Source organism: Aptenodytes patagonicus, unplaced genomic scaffold (genome assembly GCF_965638725.1).
Source record: "Aptenodytes patagonicus unplaced genomic scaffold, bAptPat1.pri.cur scaffold_86, whole genome shotgun sequence".
In the NCBI taxonomy this organism is placed as follows: Eukaryota; Metazoa; Chordata; class Aves; order Sphenisciformes; family Spheniscidae; genus Aptenodytes; species Aptenodytes patagonicus.
In genome coordinates this window covers 62,751-80,001 of record NW_027472034.1, presented here as the reverse complement: position 1 = coordinate 80,001, position 17,251 = coordinate 62,751, and the positions used below count along the sequence as shown (strand labels likewise).

The 17,251-nt window shown below is 63.0% G+C and overlaps 1 protein-coding gene across 1 annotated transcript in view; it reads left to right on the top strand.

Moving 5' to 3' along the window:
- SND1 (staphylococcal nuclease and tudor domain containing 1) overlaps positions 1-17,251 on the top strand; it is a 138,256-nt gene that overhangs the window by 73,057 nt on the left and 47,948 nt on the right. The window contains exons 13-15 of the mRNA XM_076363753.1: positions 4,161-4,271; positions 9,355-9,427; positions 17,053-17,194. Coding sequence (XP_076219868.1) covers positions 4,161-4,271; positions 9,355-9,427; positions 17,053-17,194 — 326 coding nt within the window. The remainder of the gene's footprint in view (positions 1-4,160; positions 4,272-9,354; positions 9,428-17,052; positions 17,195-17,251) is intronic.

Genomic DNA, 17,251 nt, shown 5'->3' with positions numbered 1-17,251 from the left:
CAGTGGATGCAGGAGACGTCTGCAGCGGGCGAGCCCTGGGGTGGCAGCGGGCATCGGTGCGTGGCAAAGCCCGGCTGTCCCGGCCCATTTGCTTCATGGTGGCGGGTTTGATTAGAAATTGCACAGGTTTGCATAATGCTGCTTAAAAACCTCATCTTTGCATAATTTAGCCAAACTTCCCAAAATAAAGTCCCATCGGCATCATCCCGATACGCTCCCATCCACCCTGGCGAGGAGGATGAGGGGTGGATGAAGGGGCAGAGCCCAGTACCTCCGCCGCCCTCCCCACGGCGTGCGCGGCTCTCCCCGTTCAGAGGCTCGGCTAACACACTCCGAAATTGGGATTTGTTTCCTTCTAATCAGGCCATGATATATGACAGGCTCACCCGGTGCTCTGGTTGCAGAGGTGGTTTAACATTAGATTTTTAATGATCCCTCCATTAATCCCGGTATTCTGGGATTTAATGCTTGCTGCCCTTTGACCAGTGGAAATGATGAAAACTTTGATTTCATGCATATTGGATACTTCTGGAGTCTAGTGCCAGGAATAGCTGCTTATCCGCTCTGAGCGGAGGGGATTAAACGCTGGGGGATGGGGCAGGGGTGGGCATGGACGGCTGGGATGGGGAGCGGGACGCGGCTGGGATGGGGAGCGGGACGCAGGGCTGGGGGCTGGGTGGGTGCGTTGAGGGGGGGGGCTGATGGCCCCTGGGGGGACAGGTCCCATGGGGTCTGTCCTCCCCCGTCCTCCTCTCTAGCAGGTGAATATGAGAGCCTGAATTATTCCGCACAGCGCAGCAGGGTGCAGGAAGGGTGCCCTCGCCCCATGGGTGGGGGGCAGGCGGCTTCTCTCCTCCCCATCACCCCACAAGGCAGAGTTCCCGGGTACCTCTGACCCTGCCAGACTCATTCGGGCTCTCAGGTTAATGAGGATGGAGGCAGGGACCGGGGGTCTCTCTGGCATCCCCCATGCCCTGACGGGGTTCCAGCCCAGCCGGCTGCGGGCTGTGCCCGCCCAGGACCCACCGCAAGCGCTGCGTCGCGCCAGGGAACCAATGTGCTCGCTCCAGGTTTGGCATTCCTGGGGTGGAGGCAGCTTTTCCTTCCACTGGAAGAGCATGAACCCGGGCAAGAGCTGGTCCTGGGCTGTGGGACCCGCTGCCCGGGGGAAAGAGGGGGTCTGGGCACCCAGCACGGGCAGTGCCAGGGCAGACAGGGGTGCCTGGGGGGGTTAGCCCCTGCTAACCGCACGGGGTTAGATAACCCCTCATTAGGCTAATTCTCCTTTGCAGATGGTGCAGGGCTCTGCGGCGGAGCAGAAGTGTTTGCTGGGGGAACAGTTGGTGCCCAGTGCTGGAGCCACGCAGGGTCCCAGCACGGCTGCTCGGGGCAGGGAAACTGAGGCAGCTGGGCACTGCAGCATCCCCGCAAGCCCTGTGGCCGCCCAATGCCTCTCGTTTGCTCTCGGTCCCCGCCAGCCACGGAATGTCGTCTCTGAAACCTGAATGGGAGAGCGGGAGCGGAGGCTCGGTGGCCCCGCACTGGGAGTGCAGCCCCTGGGGGAGGCAATGCTGGCGCTGAGGAGGGGTCCCCCCGGCCGGGTGCCTCCTGCACCACGGCTGATGCTCGGGGGTGGCAGCAGCCGGGACCGGCAACTTTTGGGTCCAAATCAGTGGTTGCGCCGGGTGCCTCCATCCCCTCTTGCAGAGCCCATTGGGGACCAAAAAGCCGGAGGGAGCGCGGCCGTCCTCCCCGTGCGCAGCCCCAGCCCGTCCCCGCTCCTTTAGGACCCAGCAGCGCAGTGGGAGCAAACTCTGGCAATTTTGCTTGTCTTATAAAAAGCCATAACCATGATATTGCTGAATAAATGAAGCCATCAAACAGAGGTGGCAACAAGATTACAACACTTCACAAGTGCTGGGGGCAGAATAAAATTGTCCGTTTAGCAAGCAGATGGAGCGCTTGCTAGCACAGTTGTTTCCTGATACTTTCCATGTTGGGTTTCAATCTCCTTCGCTCTTCCCAGATCCTGTCCCCCCTGCCCCCCTTTGCTCTCTTCCCCAGAACAGGGCTTGGGCGATGGGTGGGGATGGAGCAGCCCCGACGGTGCAGGGTGCAGGGCAAGGCAGGGCTGGGCATCTCCTCTGGAAGCTGCAAACCGGGGGGCTGATGGGACCCCCCCAGCCCAGATCCAGCCGGGCTTTGCATGAGCATGGAAATCCCGTCAGGGCTGGAGAGCTGCCTGCTCCCAAGCCCTGGGGTGGGGACATGGGATGTGGGACATGAAGGGGTGCCCCAGGCTGTCTGCCCACGCTGGGGTGGGATGTGACTGTACCAGAAGGAGCCGTCCTGCCCGGGGCTGGTGGTGATTGCCGTTTGGGGCATGTCCCCGTGGTGGGTCAGGTTGGGGACGTGCTGCAGATATGCTGCTCCGGGGGTGCAGCCGCAGCTCCCCAACACGTGGGTGGGATGGAGGTGGCATTTCTGGGCGCAGCACCCGCTGAGTAGGGCGCTGCTGCGGCAGGGGCCGGGTGGGCAGCTCTCCCCAGCGTGCCCATCACCAGAGTCTCCGGCCTCAGGTTCGCTCGGGCGTCTCCCCCGGTGTGTGTTGGGCAAAAGTCTCCTGGTGACGAGCGTCCCCGCTCGTGCAGCGAGTGATGCTCAGGGCCGTGGGACGGCACAGAGGCACGATGCCGAGCGGGAAGCGTGGTTGAGACGGGCTGCGGCTGCCCCCCACGTCCTGCAGCTCCTCGCCGCTTTGGCTTGGCCTCAGACAGCTGGGGGGCTGCAAACTCCATCCCGACCGGAGCTCGCCTGGGGGGCTCCCTCCAGCACCGACCTCGGCTGCTCGTCCTGGCATGGGGGAGCCGGGGCACCTTGTCCTCACTGGCAGAGCCAGGCTGGCACCGAGCTGCTGGGGAGGTCCGGCAGAAGCCCACCGGGAACCTCTCGCAGATCTGTGTGTCTTCGGGGTGCTGCTGCCTCTCACCTCCAAATCGCCCCATGGCTCTGCAGCCCTGCTGGGGGGAACTCATGGGTGGGGACCAGGGCGGGTGTCCCCCCAGCTCATCCCTAACGGGGTCACCTCTCGCCCGTTGCTATCAGGCTGTGCCCCGCTGCTCCCAAGGCGCTGGGGACCTGGGGACGGAGCCTCGCACCCAGCTCTGCCCAGCCCCAAACCTTAACATCCCCCGTCAGGGCAGACTGCAGTGTCGGGGGGCCGCAGGGATGCCACGGGTGCCACCAGCCCTGCGCTCGCCTCCCCCTGGCACAGCCTCCTGTTCATGCCCAAAATAGCTGTAGGTGCTTATTCCTGGTTGCTTGGCATTTCGAGCGCTACCTCTGCAGCTGCCTCCTGCTGCAGCTTATTTCCTCGTTTACAAATCCTTTTTTTTTTTTCCCCCTGCTCCGAGGCGAGACCTATTTTCAGCTCCCGGTGATGGCTCTGCCCTTCCCCCTCTCCAGGGCAGGGGGTGCTCCCGGGGCTTGTGAATGGATCAGGGGCCCCCCCCATACATATATATATATATATATATATATATGCCTTTTTTTTTTAAGTAGTGAATTAGCGGTCCGTGCCCTGCCTGTGTAATTGGAGGAGAATTACAGATGCGCTCAGCGAAGTAGAATTTATGAATTTGTTTAGAGCAGCAGAGTGTAATGGCAGCCAATTTACCGCGCCGCCTTGGCACGCGGCGCCCGCTGGCAGCCGTCCCCCGAGCCCGGCCAGTGCCGACCTCCCCTCTCCAATGAGGGGACGGTAGGGATAAAAAAGCAATAGGAAGGTAAAATCAAGGAGGAGGTTCCCATGGCCTGGGGGCGCTGACCACTCTGTTTTTGGGGGGTGGCGTGGGGGTTTTGGGGTGCTGCCAGGAGATCCCCCACTGTGGCAGCCTGGCTCCTGCACGCTCATGTGGGGACCCCTCGGCCGTGCCCAGAAGTCCCTGTTAATTGTGAGATGTTGCTCCAAGCACCTTCCCTTGGCCAGTGGCGTGAAACGGTGTGGGGGTCTCTTCTTCCACCCCCCGGTGGGTCTGACCCCCTCCGGTGTCGGGGTCCGGTGCGATGCACGGGGTCCGGCTATGGTGGGTGCCGGGGCAGATGGGCCCTTCCACCCCCCCCCAAGCTGGTGCTGAGCCCCCCGCTCTTCTCTCTTGCAGCAACATCGCCGAAGCGCTGGTGAGCAAGGGCCTGGCCACCGTCATCCGCTACCGGCAAGACGACGACCAAAGATCCTCGCACTATGACGAGCTCTTGGCTGCGGAGGCTCGGTGAGTGCCGTGCCGGGGTGGTGGTGCTCTCCCAGCTGCAGGGTGCCCGTGCTGCCTCTCGGGGTGTGTCGCAGGGAGGTGCAGAGCTGCACCGCATCCCCCCCATCCCATCCCCGCGGTGTCCCTGCTGCTCGGGGTGGCCTCCCTGCCCTGCATCCCTCCTGGCCGGGGCGAGCATCCTTTCCCCTCCGCAGGCTCTGCAAGGTCTCCGCTCACCTTGGCTCCAGCCCCCCCCATGACTCCCCGGCAGCCAAAATTCTCCCCGAGCAGGGCCCGGCTGCGTGTGCCCCCCCCCCCCCCCCCGACCTCCTCCATGCTGCCAGCGCGCCGCTGGTGCCGCAGATGGGCTCGGCGCTGGCAGAGGGCCAGGCGCGCCGTGAGTCAGTGGGAAACATCGCGCTGCGTAGCGGGTTCTCCATGTTAATGCTGGAGCTGCCTGTAGGCAGCTGAAGGCAGATAACATTTGCAAAACGCCTGGGAGGTTGTTTGGAGTCTCACGGCCCATTGCGTGCATCACGCCGGGGTTCAAAGGGCCCCGCTCCGCTCCTCGGGGCAGCGAGCCCGGCAGAGAGCTGCCGCAGCCTTCCTGCCCTGGCCTGTCTGCCGGAGAAGTAATTGCATTTAAACCCTGTGACGTCCGAGCCGATCCGAAGGACTTGAGACACATTCTGGCCTCCTGTAATTAGGTTGAGGTTATCGTGGTGAGAAAAATGCGTGTGGATGCTTCCCCACGCCATGTCCTCGGCGGAGGCAGCAGAAACGCTGATTTAGGCAGGGGCGCGCTGCCCGCCTTCTCCTCTGCCAGCTGGGAGGAGCGGAAAGGGCTGCATTTTCTGCCTGACCGGGCAGCCCTGCCGGCTCTGCTGCCTGCCTGCACCTCACGTGCGGGCAGGGATGCGCTCAAACAGGTTGTGTCGGTGCCCACAGCCGGCCGGTGCTTGTATGTCACTTGGGTGGGAGGGAAGCGCAAAGCGTTGCCTTCCTCGGGCAGCGCCCGTCTTCCCGAGTTGCTGTCTTGGGGTGCACGGTCCAGGTGTGTGTGCTCCAGGTGTGTGTGGTCCAGGTGTGTGTGCTCCAGATGTGCACAGCTGAGGTTGCACGGTCCAGGTGTGCACAGTCCGGGCATGTGTGATACAGCTTTGCATGGTCCAGGTGTGCATGGCCCAGCTGTGCATGGTCCAGGGTGCATGGCCCAGGCACACGTGACCCAGCTGTGCCCAGTCCAGCTGTGCATGGCCCAGGCATGCACGGTCCAGCTGTTCATGGTCCAGGTGCACATGGTCGACGTTGCATGGTCAAGGTTGCACGGTCCAGATGTGCACAATCCAGGCGTGCACGGTCCAAGTGTGCGTGTTCCAGGTGTGTGTGATCCAGCTGCGCACAGACCAGGAGTGCACAGTTCAGGCATGCATGGCCCAGGCACATGTGATCCAGGTGTGCACGGTCCAGGTGTGCACGGTCCAGCTCCCTGCAGGAGGTGATCACATCGTTCAACCCCACTTGCAGCCCAGTGCCCCCTGCACCAGGGCTGGGTCCCTGCCCCACGTCTCCGCATGGAGAGCTGTGCCCGAGCCTTGCTGCTCCGCAGGGAGAAGCCCGGAGCAGGCTGCACCCCATCCATCCTCCCGGATCCCGTCCTACCCATGGGGATGAGCAACGGGCACCCCTTTCCTCTCCCGGCTCGTCTCCCCCCTGGCTGAGCTGCCACCCGCCCTGCGGTTCCCCCCCCCGCTACCGCTCCCGTGCCCCCACGGGTGCTGGCCCGGCTCCGGCTGCACCGGAGGCGGCGGCACGGCCGGGCCCGGCAGGGCGGTGGGATTTCAGCTCCTCCTTGGCAGCAACTTTGGCAGCAGCTGATGGCGCTGTGCCGACAGCAGGGGAGAGCAGCTTTGAGGGGGTTGCAGCGTGGTTTCTGCCAGCCCGCTGTGCAAGACTGTGCTCAGTTTTACTGCAAGCCTCGCGCTTTTGAGGGGGAAGGTTGATAAATGGGCTCTCGTGCTCCCTTTCACCCCCCTACCCTGCACGGCGTGGGATCGGCGGCCGGCAGATTGCTTGGGGCCTCATTCCCGAGTGACGGGGATGTGCCTTTTAGAAAGCAGATGTGCCTGGCATTAAATCAGCATCTCGGAGCGCTCCGGCGTGGGCAATCCTCCAGCCGGGCACCGGGATACCCGGGGTTGGACGTGGCAGATGGAACCCGCAGCCACACTCTGGGTGTGGGGGGGCTTCGAGCTCGGATGTGCCGAATATCAGGATGCTCAGATGTCCTGAATATCGGGATGCTCGGATGTCCCGAATGTGGGGATGCCCGGATGTCCCCGCTCACTCCCCGAGCGCTGCTGCCCTTACCCGCCGTGGAGGGGGTCGTGCTGGTGGCGGAGGCGGCTCAGCCACGCCGTTAGCCATGGCACACCCCGGTTCAGTGGCTACGCCGGCACGGGGCTGGCTGCCTCCCACCGGGCAGAGGAGCTGGCGGCTCCAGGGCGATGCCGGCGGCAGAAACAAGCTCCTGAGGGGAACAGGAGGTTTGGGGTGAGATGGGGGTGCAGGGCCCGGAGCTCCCTCTGGAGGTGGGCTTTGAGCAGTTTGGATGATCGCTGCTTGGGATTTGCAAAATCCCTTTAACCTTCCCAGCTCTTTAGCAAAGGCCAGAGTCGGATCTGCTCGGACTGAGCTGCCGTTGCCTGTTTGGCCCCTCCCCGGGGTATTTAGAAAGGAGGTGATTAGTTTTCCCATCCCACCAGGTTTTCCTGGGAGGGGGGGTGCCCTCCCTGCATCCCCCAGCCTTGCTTTCCAGCAAGGGGCTGCTCCAGGACCACGTGCCGATGCCGTGCCGCCTTGTGAGCCTGCTGCGGGCAGGGCTGCCTGCTTCGGCCCTGGGCTCCGCCAGCATCCCTGCCTGCCCCAGCCTTGCAGGGCAAGGTGCCCTTTCCTACTCCCCCCCCACCCCGTGGCAAACCCTGCAGCAGGGAGGAGAAGCTCTGGAGCTGGTGGGGGTGACTGCAGGGACACGGAGCTCGTGCATGGGGTGGCCCCATCCCAGGGGGGGACCGTCACACTGCCCGCGTCCCTGCCCCGATGCAGCACAAGGATGAGCATCCCTGGCTGCCCTTGCTCTGGTTTCCAGCCTGCCGGGTGTTACGGCACTTGTTTAACTTTGTCTTTCTTCTTAACCTGGGGAAAGAGCTGTTCTCCTGAAAAAAGAGCTGTTTCTGGCCAAGCCACTTATCCCTGGGTGCAGCGTTGAGCGCGGAGGGGCGTCTCAAAGGAGGGCGAGGGAGAAAGAAGAAATCCTTTTGCTGATTTAACAGGTTGGCTTCTTCCAGACAGCTCCTCGAATGATCCGGCTCAGCAAATTGATTGCTGTACAAAGCCTCAGTAGGGGTTTTGAATTTTTCCCCTTGTATTTTTATTATCATCACGGTCCACTCTGAACAAATTCATGCCTCTTGCCTGGGAGCAGCTATTAGGTAGGCTTGAAAAATGAGGAGCTTTCATTTCCAGCCTGCTGCAGGAGCCCGAGGACCGGCAGCCCGGGCTGTGCCCGTGAGGAAGGGGTGAATTTGGGGGACCGCAGGGCGCAGCTGCTTGTCGCTTGAATTACAGGAGTATCTTGTAGCGCGGGGACGAAAGGTGGTGAAATGAGGTTGAACTCCTGCCGGCCACCCTCCCGTTGCAGAGGGACGTCCTGCAGCGCTTGGGGACAGGGGACCAGCACTGATAAAGCAGAGTTGGCTTCGCTGGGGAAGTCTCCGGCTCTGGGCATCCTTTGGGATGAGCCGAAGTCTCCGCTGGCAAGCCCAAGCCGGGGCGCAGCATCCTCCGTGAGATGTGGGGCAGGGACCTGTTTTCCAGCCCGGCTTGGGCTGCTGGCTTCGCCACCCTGCTGCTGCTGGGCTAAAAAAAGCCCCAACCTAAAAAATGCCGAGCAGCAGGCTCACGAGCAGCCTCGGGAGCTCGCCCCGGCTGTGCTAAGCACGCTCACCCTCGGCGCGGTGCGGGCAGGGCGGCAGCAGGCAGCAGCTCCCCCCACGCTTCTGCTGTCCACCGGTAACACCTGGAAAATAAGCTTGGCCTTTGGAAGCTGGAAAAGGACAAACCTGTCAGGGGAAAGATCTCTAATGAATGTGTGCTGCCCTTTCACCCGCCGCTGCCAGCCCTTCCCGTGCAGGCAGCTCAGCCGAGGGCAACGCTGCCTCCGCTCCCTCCCGCGCCCGGCAATAAGCCAGCCCGGCCGTGAACTGCATGAAAACCGAATAAATCTGCTGCCGGGTCACCGGTGAGGCTGACCTTGCCATCCACCTACCGAAGTGACAAGCCTGACACCGGGGCAGCGCGCACCCCAGTTCTGCCCGTGATGCTTGGCTGCGGGTGCACCCCAGGTGCCGGGGGGGGGTGAGGACCGGCAGCGCTGCGGTCCCAGGCTTTGCTCTGGGGCCATGGTGCTCGGTCCCAAGCCGATGGCCGCGGCTCTGCCGGAGAGCGGTGTCCCTAATCCCCTCCGTGGCCAGGTCCGGAGGTTGATCCCATCCCGGTGCTGCACCCTCCTCCCCAGGCAGAGTCGGCACGGCAGCCGGCATCTGAGGTGGCTCAGGACCATGTTGCAGAACCAGGTCTGGCATCAGGTCTGGGGCACCTGCTCATTTTTCAGCCATGAAGTGCCTTCCATGTGTGGTATTGCTTCATTCAGGCTCCTTACCGTCTCTATCTATTTTATTTTTACCTGGAAAGAACTTATTTCCATTAGAATTGGAGCGTTCACCATGTATTTTGCATTTATAAATGCTTCATGTGATTAAGCGCTGAAAGAAACAGGTATTAATTTTGCATGTTGCTGGGGCACTCGCCTTTCTGTTGATCTCTCCCTTTGTGCGGGGAACAAAGCAATTTAATTTGGTAACGGGGACGAGTGGTCCCTCTGATCAGGTATGTGCTGAGCTCAGGTGAGCCCCCGAAGGCCGGTAATTGGGATTAGCAGGCTAACGAGCCGGCCGGTCTCTCCCCGGGTGGGCGCGGGGGGCAATGCCGGCCCTTCCAGCTGCCGCGGCGGGTGCTGACGGCTCGTGCCACCTCTCTTTTGCAGGGCTATCAAGAACGGCAAAGGGCTGCACAGCAAGAAGGAGGTGCCGATTCACCGGGTCGCCGACATCTCTGGGGTAAGGACCTTCCGGCGTGCGGTGCGGGGAGCGGCTGCGCCGGCTGTGCCACGTGCGAGGTTGTTTGCCGGGATGGGGCGCGTGGAGCAGAGCTGGAGAGGTGTCGGGTGCTGGCACTCCTGCACGGCCCGTGATCCCGCTCGCTGCATGCGGGATGTGCGGGAATTCTGCAGGCACGGCCCCTGCCCACCGGCTCTGCCGGGGTCTGCCACAGCAGCCGGGACACCCGGCTGGGGATGGCATGAGGGAGTATGGCAGCCCATCATCCTCCTCCGCTGGGGCTGGTGGCCCCCCAAATGCCACTGCAGAAGCTGTTTGTCACCCCCGGCGTACCCCGAAAGGGTGAAATAAGATTTCTCCTGGGGTTTCTCTTCTCCGGGGGGCAGTGGGGAGGTCTCACCAGGTGCCTTGTGCTGGCATCGCCCCGAGCATCGGCGACAAAGGTGACCCCGCGGTGCCGCAGGGTTTTGCAGCGCAGGGCTCCTGTGGCAGTGCCAGATACGTTCATAAACCAGCAGATAGGAGCTGTGTCCATGCGTCCATCCTGGGTTTGATGCCCCAGCTCTCGAGAAGGTCCTTCGTGTCCTCGGGGGGGACGGAGCTCTGTCCTGGGCACCCCAATTCCTGCCTGCACAAGCCTCCCGCTCTGCTTTTAATTGCTGGGGTCTGCAGCGGTGTCTGCTGCTCTTACGAGATGGAGACGTCTCATCCTCCCCAGGCAAACCCCTTGTGGGGTCCCTGCCGGACAGGGCACCATGAAGGGTGCTGGGGACACCCCCACGGCAGAGCTGCCGGCTCCCCGGGGCTCGGCTGCCTTTTAGGCTTCTAAAAAACACATGCTGGTGCGATTGCCCGCAAAGAGTGAGACAAACCAGTGGTGGTGGGATGTGGGGACATCCCTGCTCCAAGGCCCCCGGCCCCACTGCCAGCAGGGTCCTTGCACCGGGATCATTGGGAGCCCCCGTAACTCAAATCAGGGCAGCGAGCAAAAGGGTTGGAGCCGGATGGGAGGGGGAGGGCCCCTGCAAACAAAATTAAGCTAATACATCACAGCTTTTATGAAGATTTGTTAATCTTTTTTAATCTTTAATAGTTTTCTGTAAATTGATCCCAGCCTTGGTTAGCTGCGTGTCAGCAGTTGTGCGGTGTGATGAATGCGGGCGCGCACCGAACTGACAGCGGGTGCTTTACCACTGCCAAAATAATGCAATGTGAATTAGCATCGGTGCGCTCCTCCCGGTGCCCGGGCACGCGCCGGGCTTGGCGAGCACCCATGCCCGGGGTACTGTGGGGTTCGGGGAGGCAGGAGGGTGTGCATCGCAATTCCCCGGGCTCTGCTGTCCCTCCCGGCCATCGGTCCTGGCTCCCCGGCACCAAACTGGAGCCTCTCCAGCACTGCGCCGGGATGGGAAGCACGAGCCAGGCAGGTCTTGGGGGGAAAGAGGATATATCGGGGTGCCAGTGACCCCAACAGCAGGACTTGCCAGCGGTGCAGAGGCAGTGAGCCACCAGGCAGTGGTGGCCGTGCGTGGCGTGGCACGGTGTCCGTCCGTCCCCTCCCAGCCATGGCCCCGCAGCCCCCGTGCCGCTGCCAGATCCGCTTGGTGCAATGCATGCAGCAGCAGCACTCAGCCCCAGCCCCCTGGGACGTGGGTGCCTGTCGAGGTGCAGTCGCCCCCGGGTGCCGTGGCAGGATGTCCGGGACTGGTGCTGCTCCATCGCACGGGACCCCTGCAGCGGTTTCAGCTGGGGCTGGGCACAGTGCGTGCCGGCAGAGGAGGAACGGCGCCTCTCCCGCTCTGCAGCCGGGCAGCATTTGAGGCAGAGGGCTCGGTCCCTCTGCGCACTCCGTGCTGCGGCACCGGTTTGCCTGGCAGAGAGGAGGCAGCATCACTGCTGAGCTCCATGTCGCTCTGGCAAAGGGGCACCGGCGCTGGCACGGCACTAGTGTTGGAAGGGCTCGTGTGGCATTGCTTCGGGTCCCTCGTCCGCTGGAGACATCCCTGTCCCTGGGCTCTTCCATACCCAATGCTCCTGCGGTTTCGCCTGGCCGTGCCCGCTGCCCTTCCCCTGGCGCAGCATCTCCCCTTGCCACGGCACTCCATGGGGAAATGGTGTCGGGAAAACCCGGGCTTTGGGGCTGTTTCGCCTTTCAGGTGGCGGTAACAGGGCGGGCTCAGGACCCTCGGTGCCACGCTGACCCTGACCCATGCCGGTGCATCCCATGGGGTGGCTTCGGTGCATCCCTCGTCCATGGATGTCAACCTGTGCTGTCCACCGTTGTGACACCATCACTGTGTCCTTGTCCCTGGGTCGTCATCTCTGTCCCCACCCAGTCCAGCTGCCAGTCCCTGGCTCTGCCTTACCCTGCCTCCCCATTCCCGAGCATGCCGGCTGGCTCGGTGACCGGGATGCGAAAGTCAGGGAATTAGCTCAAACACGGGATTCAGCCCAGTTTCGCTGGCTCTGGCGCAGCCTCCTGTCCTCCTGCCCCGGCTCGTGCTGGGAAATGTCCCTTCCCTGTGCTTCGAGCCATCCGATGGTGGCTGCCCTGGCGTCCCCCAGCCCGGCGCCCTGGAGGAGGGGAGGGCTGGGGGGCTGCGTACACCAGGCGGGGGGACGCCAGGGCATCCCAGGAGCATCCTGCTCCTCTCCAACACCCCAAGTCCTCCCCGGTCCCATCCCCGCCCTCCCTGCCTGCCAGGAGCTGCAAAGGCAAGCAGCATCCCTCCTCATGGACCCGCGATGCTGCAGGCAAGAAAAATCCCCCCCAAAAATAGAGAAAAAGCAAAGAAGGAAGTGCAGCAGCAATACAAATCCATGCTAGCTTGCTTCTCCCATTAGCGTGCACTCCGGCACGAGAGCACAGGCAAGCGCACGGCAGCCCGGCCGCCGGAAAGCCTCCTGTCCTTGTGAAAAGTCCTTGAATAATTTTGCATAATTGGCAGAGCTTCACATAAAAGTGGAGTTAGGATGATATTTTTTTCCTCGCTGTATTTATGCATAATTTTCCTTCAATTCCCAGCTAATTAAATGCTCGAAGTGTTAAAATAATAGTAACAGGGGTGATACCACCTGGGCGGGAGGTGCAGGCAAGGAGCGGGGCAGGCAGAGCCGGCAGCACCCCGGTGGGATGCCCCGGTCTGTTGTGAATTGGGGAGCCCTGAAAAGGCGCGAGATGGGGGTGTCGGGGGGTTTGCAGCCCCCGAGGTGGATGCACAAAGTAGGTCGGGTGGGTCGTGCCCTGGAAGTGCCTCTTTCTCCCCAGGGACAGTGAAAGGAGCCTGAGCTGCCAGCTCGGTGGCAGGGGATGAATCCTGCCCGGCCCTGGGCAGCACTGAAGGTGGGAGCCGAGGCTCGGCGCAGCCGGGATGGGGAGGGGAAGACACCAGCGCGGCAGAGATTCCCTGCTTCCCTTCCCCATCTGAATTTATTTGGTGATGCCTCCCAGCCACCGGTGCACGCTCTCCCACGTCTGGCAGATCCGAGAGCCTCTGTCACCGTGTCCCTGTGCAGGCACATCCGATGGCATCCCCTTGGTGGGATACGCCGGGTGGGCTGGGAGCATCCCAACCCAGGACCCGCCCCTGCACGCACCCACCGCAGAGCCGGTGCTCTGCCACGCTCCCGGTGCCCTGGCCCCTCCGGAGGCTGCTGGGCCGGCTCCTGCAGCGGGATCGGTGCGGGTTGGGGGCTGTTTGCCCATCCCAGGCTGCTCTCAGGGCAGTCGGGACTTCACTGTCCCGTGCTGAGCAGGAGCAGCGTGGGGTCACCAGCCCTGGAGAACAGATCCAGGGGAAGCAGGTCCAGGAGCTCCCCATCTCCATCCCCTCCGAACCGCAGCGCCCATGTCCGTCTGTCCCCGAGACACCCGCTGGGTCCCTGCTGGAGCTGGGGATGGCGGTGTGGGACGCTTGGCTCGTTCCTCCCACCGCAGAGCCCTGGAGCAGGAGCTGGCCCCGGCGGTGAAGGATGTCTGCGTGTGTCCTTCAGCATGAAGCCAAAGGCTGGATGCGGCGACAGCGCTGGCTTATCTGGGCAGTTGCGAGCTCTCTGCACCAGCTGCCACCCGTGTAGTCACGCACCTGCGTGCCGGGCTGGCACAACGGCTCAGACCTGTGCCGGGGAGCCAGAGCCACCCCGAGCGCTCCCAAAATTCATTCCCAGAAATTGCTCCCATCCACTGGCATTTGCTCCTCCTGCTCCTTCCCCATCCCGCCAGCTGCTCGGCACCGCAGCCTCCGGCCCCTTGTCGGGTCATGCCAGGCATGTGCCATCCCAGGGGAGCCCAACCAGCTGGGCTCGGGATGGGGCTGCAGCACGGCGCTCACCGCTGCCGAGAAGAGATGCAGGAGTTTCTGCTGCCACGAAGCAGCCGCGAGGTCTGTGGGGGGACGGGGAGAGGGATGAGACCGGCTCCATGGCGGCAGGTGTGGGATGCACGCGGCAAGCATCAGTGCTGCCGTGCACCCCACTGCTCCGGTCGGCGGGGACGGCAGGAGGGGAAACGCCTTGGTGGGGCTGAAGGATGCACTTGGGGATCCTGTATCCCCAGCGTTAAACGCTGCAGCCCGGTGTCTGAGCCTGACCTCTCCCTGCTCCCGCAGTCTCTGTTTCAGTGGGCACCGTCCCCTCGCCGTGCACCGCGGGGCGGCCACCAAACACCCTTGGGTGGGGTCAGGGTCAGCCCCGGTGCTGGCTGCGAGGCTGTGCCCGGAGCAGCTGTCGAGTAGAGGCCGGCGCAGCCCCATTTTCGGGCGGGTCCAAGGGGACCGTGTCTGCTGGGTCAAACCCCCGGCCCCTGCATCATGTCCATCTTTTCCTGGCGCCCACGGCGAGCAGGAGACCTGTGCACCCGCCTGCGTGGTGGAGGTGGCATCACCCACACCCAGGAGCAAGGGTGCTTTGGCAGGTAAGGCAGCAAGAAAGGCACGAAGCATCCCGGAGCATCCTCCCAGCAGCACGGCTCCCCTCCGCCTTAATGCCCAAAGCCCCAAATAAACCTGCCCTAACAGGGACTTCAGGGACCAAGGGGACATCTGTCCCCCCCACGCCGGGCTGCCTCGGCTGCCGGCGCGCCTCGCCGTGCAGGAATTGCCGCTCTCCGCTTATTATTCCACAGTACCGATGGGCGCTGGCACGTCTCTGCCCCTCTTGCGGAAGAGCTGCTTTGTGTTGTGCAAATCCCGGTGGATTTTTAAGGTCATTCTCCAGCAGGTTTGAACGCTGCCGCCTCCTTTCGATGCTGGCGGCAGCCAGCTCGCGGGGTTGGTCTTTGGTGCCGAGCTCTTCCTCGTTGCCTCCACCACCTGCTCGGGGCAGCTGGGGAGTTGGGAGGTTCCCCGATCACCCACTTTTGGGCCGGAGCAGGGAAGCCCACCCCACGGTGGGCTCCTTCTTGCAGCTCTTTTTTTTTTTTTTCTTAAGCTAATCAAATCGTGACTGTATAGTGATTACCACTAATTAGTAGCCTTCATTAGCGGCTCCCATTTTAGATTTGCATATGTTAGACCTAAGTGGTTAACGTTGGATAATGTGGTTTTTCTTTGCGTGCAAATTGCACTTACATGTGTTGTATTAACTTCTTGACTGCACATCTGCTAAAAAAACCTCCCCGGGCGTGTTTTGTGCATGGAGCGCACGTGGCGGCGAGCAATCCAGCATCAAGCACGGCGGGGAATGATGCAGCGGGATTTCGGGGGGGGGCTTCATCCGCCAGCCCTGCCCCGGCCGGGCTGCTGGGAGGAGTGGGTTTGCCTGGGACCCCTTCGTGGCAGGACGGGGCGGGGGGGTGCCTGCAGCGAAGGGACCTGGGACATCAGCACAAAGGTGGTGCTCGAGCATCGGCAGTGGCCGGGGCCGTGCCACTGGGTGGGCACGCTGCCGCCCCGAGCCTTGCAGCACCCCCCAGGCACTGGGAGAAAGATGCTGAAGCACCGGCGTGGCAGATGACGGTGTCCTTTCCTGTGCCGAAGCTGGAGGGTGGCAGCTCTGGCACTTGGGGACCGCTGAGATCTGCGCCCGCTTGATGCATGGAGCGGCTCCAGGTTGCAGTCCGGCAGCACCTGGGTCCACTGCCACCGCGGCACGGGCCGGCTCCACGCAGCCAGCGGCTTCGGGTCACGCGCGTGAGCAAGCGAGCAGCCGTCCACTGCGCTGAAGCGGATTAAAATGGGGATGCACACAAACACCGGCCCCCTTGCTCTTGCCGTTCTGCGACCTGCTCGTGCTGCCGGCACTGATACCTGCCAGAGCCGCAGGCAGAGCTGCAAGGCAGAGCTGCAGGCAGAGCCACATGGCTCCTGTTCCTTCGGCTCCCTGTGCTCGTGCCGTGGCTCCCCCATCCCCGGAGGGGCACGGAGATTTGCCTCTTCCGCCGCTGCCATCTTACAGCCTGCTCTGGAAGCAGCTCCGTCTCCTCTGCCAGCAGATGCCAGCGCCTTCCCCCTCCCGCCCTGGTTCCCAGCCTCTCTTCCAGAGATTTACAGCTGCCTCCACTCGCCTGCCTTCCCCAGCCGAGCCCCTTCCCTCCCCACGCCGCTGCCTTTCCAACGCCAGCAGCTTGCATTTAGCTTAATAAGAGTTATTAAACCCCACTCCGGCCTCGCTGCCCCGGCCATGGACCAGCTCCTGCCTCCATCCCTGCCTGGGAGAGCCGGCTCCAGGTCCTACCGAGAGGCATCTGGTTTTGGCCGTGGCACGCTCCCTTCTCTTCTCTGCAGCTCATTTTTCTAAATTAAGGCCGGAGCAAGATAAAAAGCCACCTGCCTGCCTTTCATTTGGGGAGCTGCTTTTTTTTTCCTTTCTTCCTTGGGTAAATAAATTGGGAGCTTGTGACACGGAGCCTCTTGCCACCGGGACAGGCGGCACACAGAGATGCCGGCCGAAGCTGCCGCGCCGAAGCTCAGCCTGCGGGCTGAGATGGCTGCTGGGGTCCGCGGTTCCCCAGCTGCGGCTGCACCATGTGGAGGGGTTTCAACCGGCACCGGGCCGGCGCTCGGCGTCGGGTCTGCTGGCGCATGGGTGCTGCACCGGCCCCTTGCAGAGACGGCGATGCTCGTGGTGGTGCCGCTGGCTGGGCACCCAGGGATGCACGCACTGCTCTGTGCTGTGGGACCCCGACACCCCCCCCCCCAGCCCCGGCCTCCCGAGCTACTTGGCAGCTCGTTAAGATTTTATTAATGAATTTATACGCAGAGGCTTGCTGCTGGGAAGGGAGCAGGTGTTGCGCGGAGGGGGGGGGTTTCCCGGGAGTCATGGGCTGCTCCCTTATGGAAGGGAGGGATGGGGCAGGATCCGGCCTGCCTGCTCCTGCCTGCACCCAGGCAGCCGTCCCCATGCTGGAGCAGTCGGAGCCCACGCCCCCGGGACGTGGGTGCAGGTGTGGGGTGCACGGTCCATCCCAAGCTGGGAGAAGTCGGATCCCTGCCCGCATCCTGCATCCCTCCCCAGCCGGCATGGGGCAGGCGAGGCCGATCCAGGCACCGAGGCCACGGCAAGGAGCAGCTGCTGTCCCCACCATGAGGGACACTGGGGTGCTGGCAGGTCCCTGCACGTTGAGGGGAGCGGTCGGTACCCCCGGCACGCTGCACCCCCCACCCTGACCCCACTTCTCCCCTCCCCAGGACACCCAGAAGGCGAAGCAGTTCCTGCCCTTCCTGCAGCGTGCCGGCCGCTCCGAGGCCGTGGTGGAGTACGTCTTCAGTGGCTCCCGGCTGAAGCTCTTCATGCCAAAGGAAACCTGCCTCATCACCTTCCTGCTCGCAGGTGAGCCCCCGCCGCCCCCGGCCGGGTGCAGGATCCGGCCCCCCCCCGGTGCCTGGC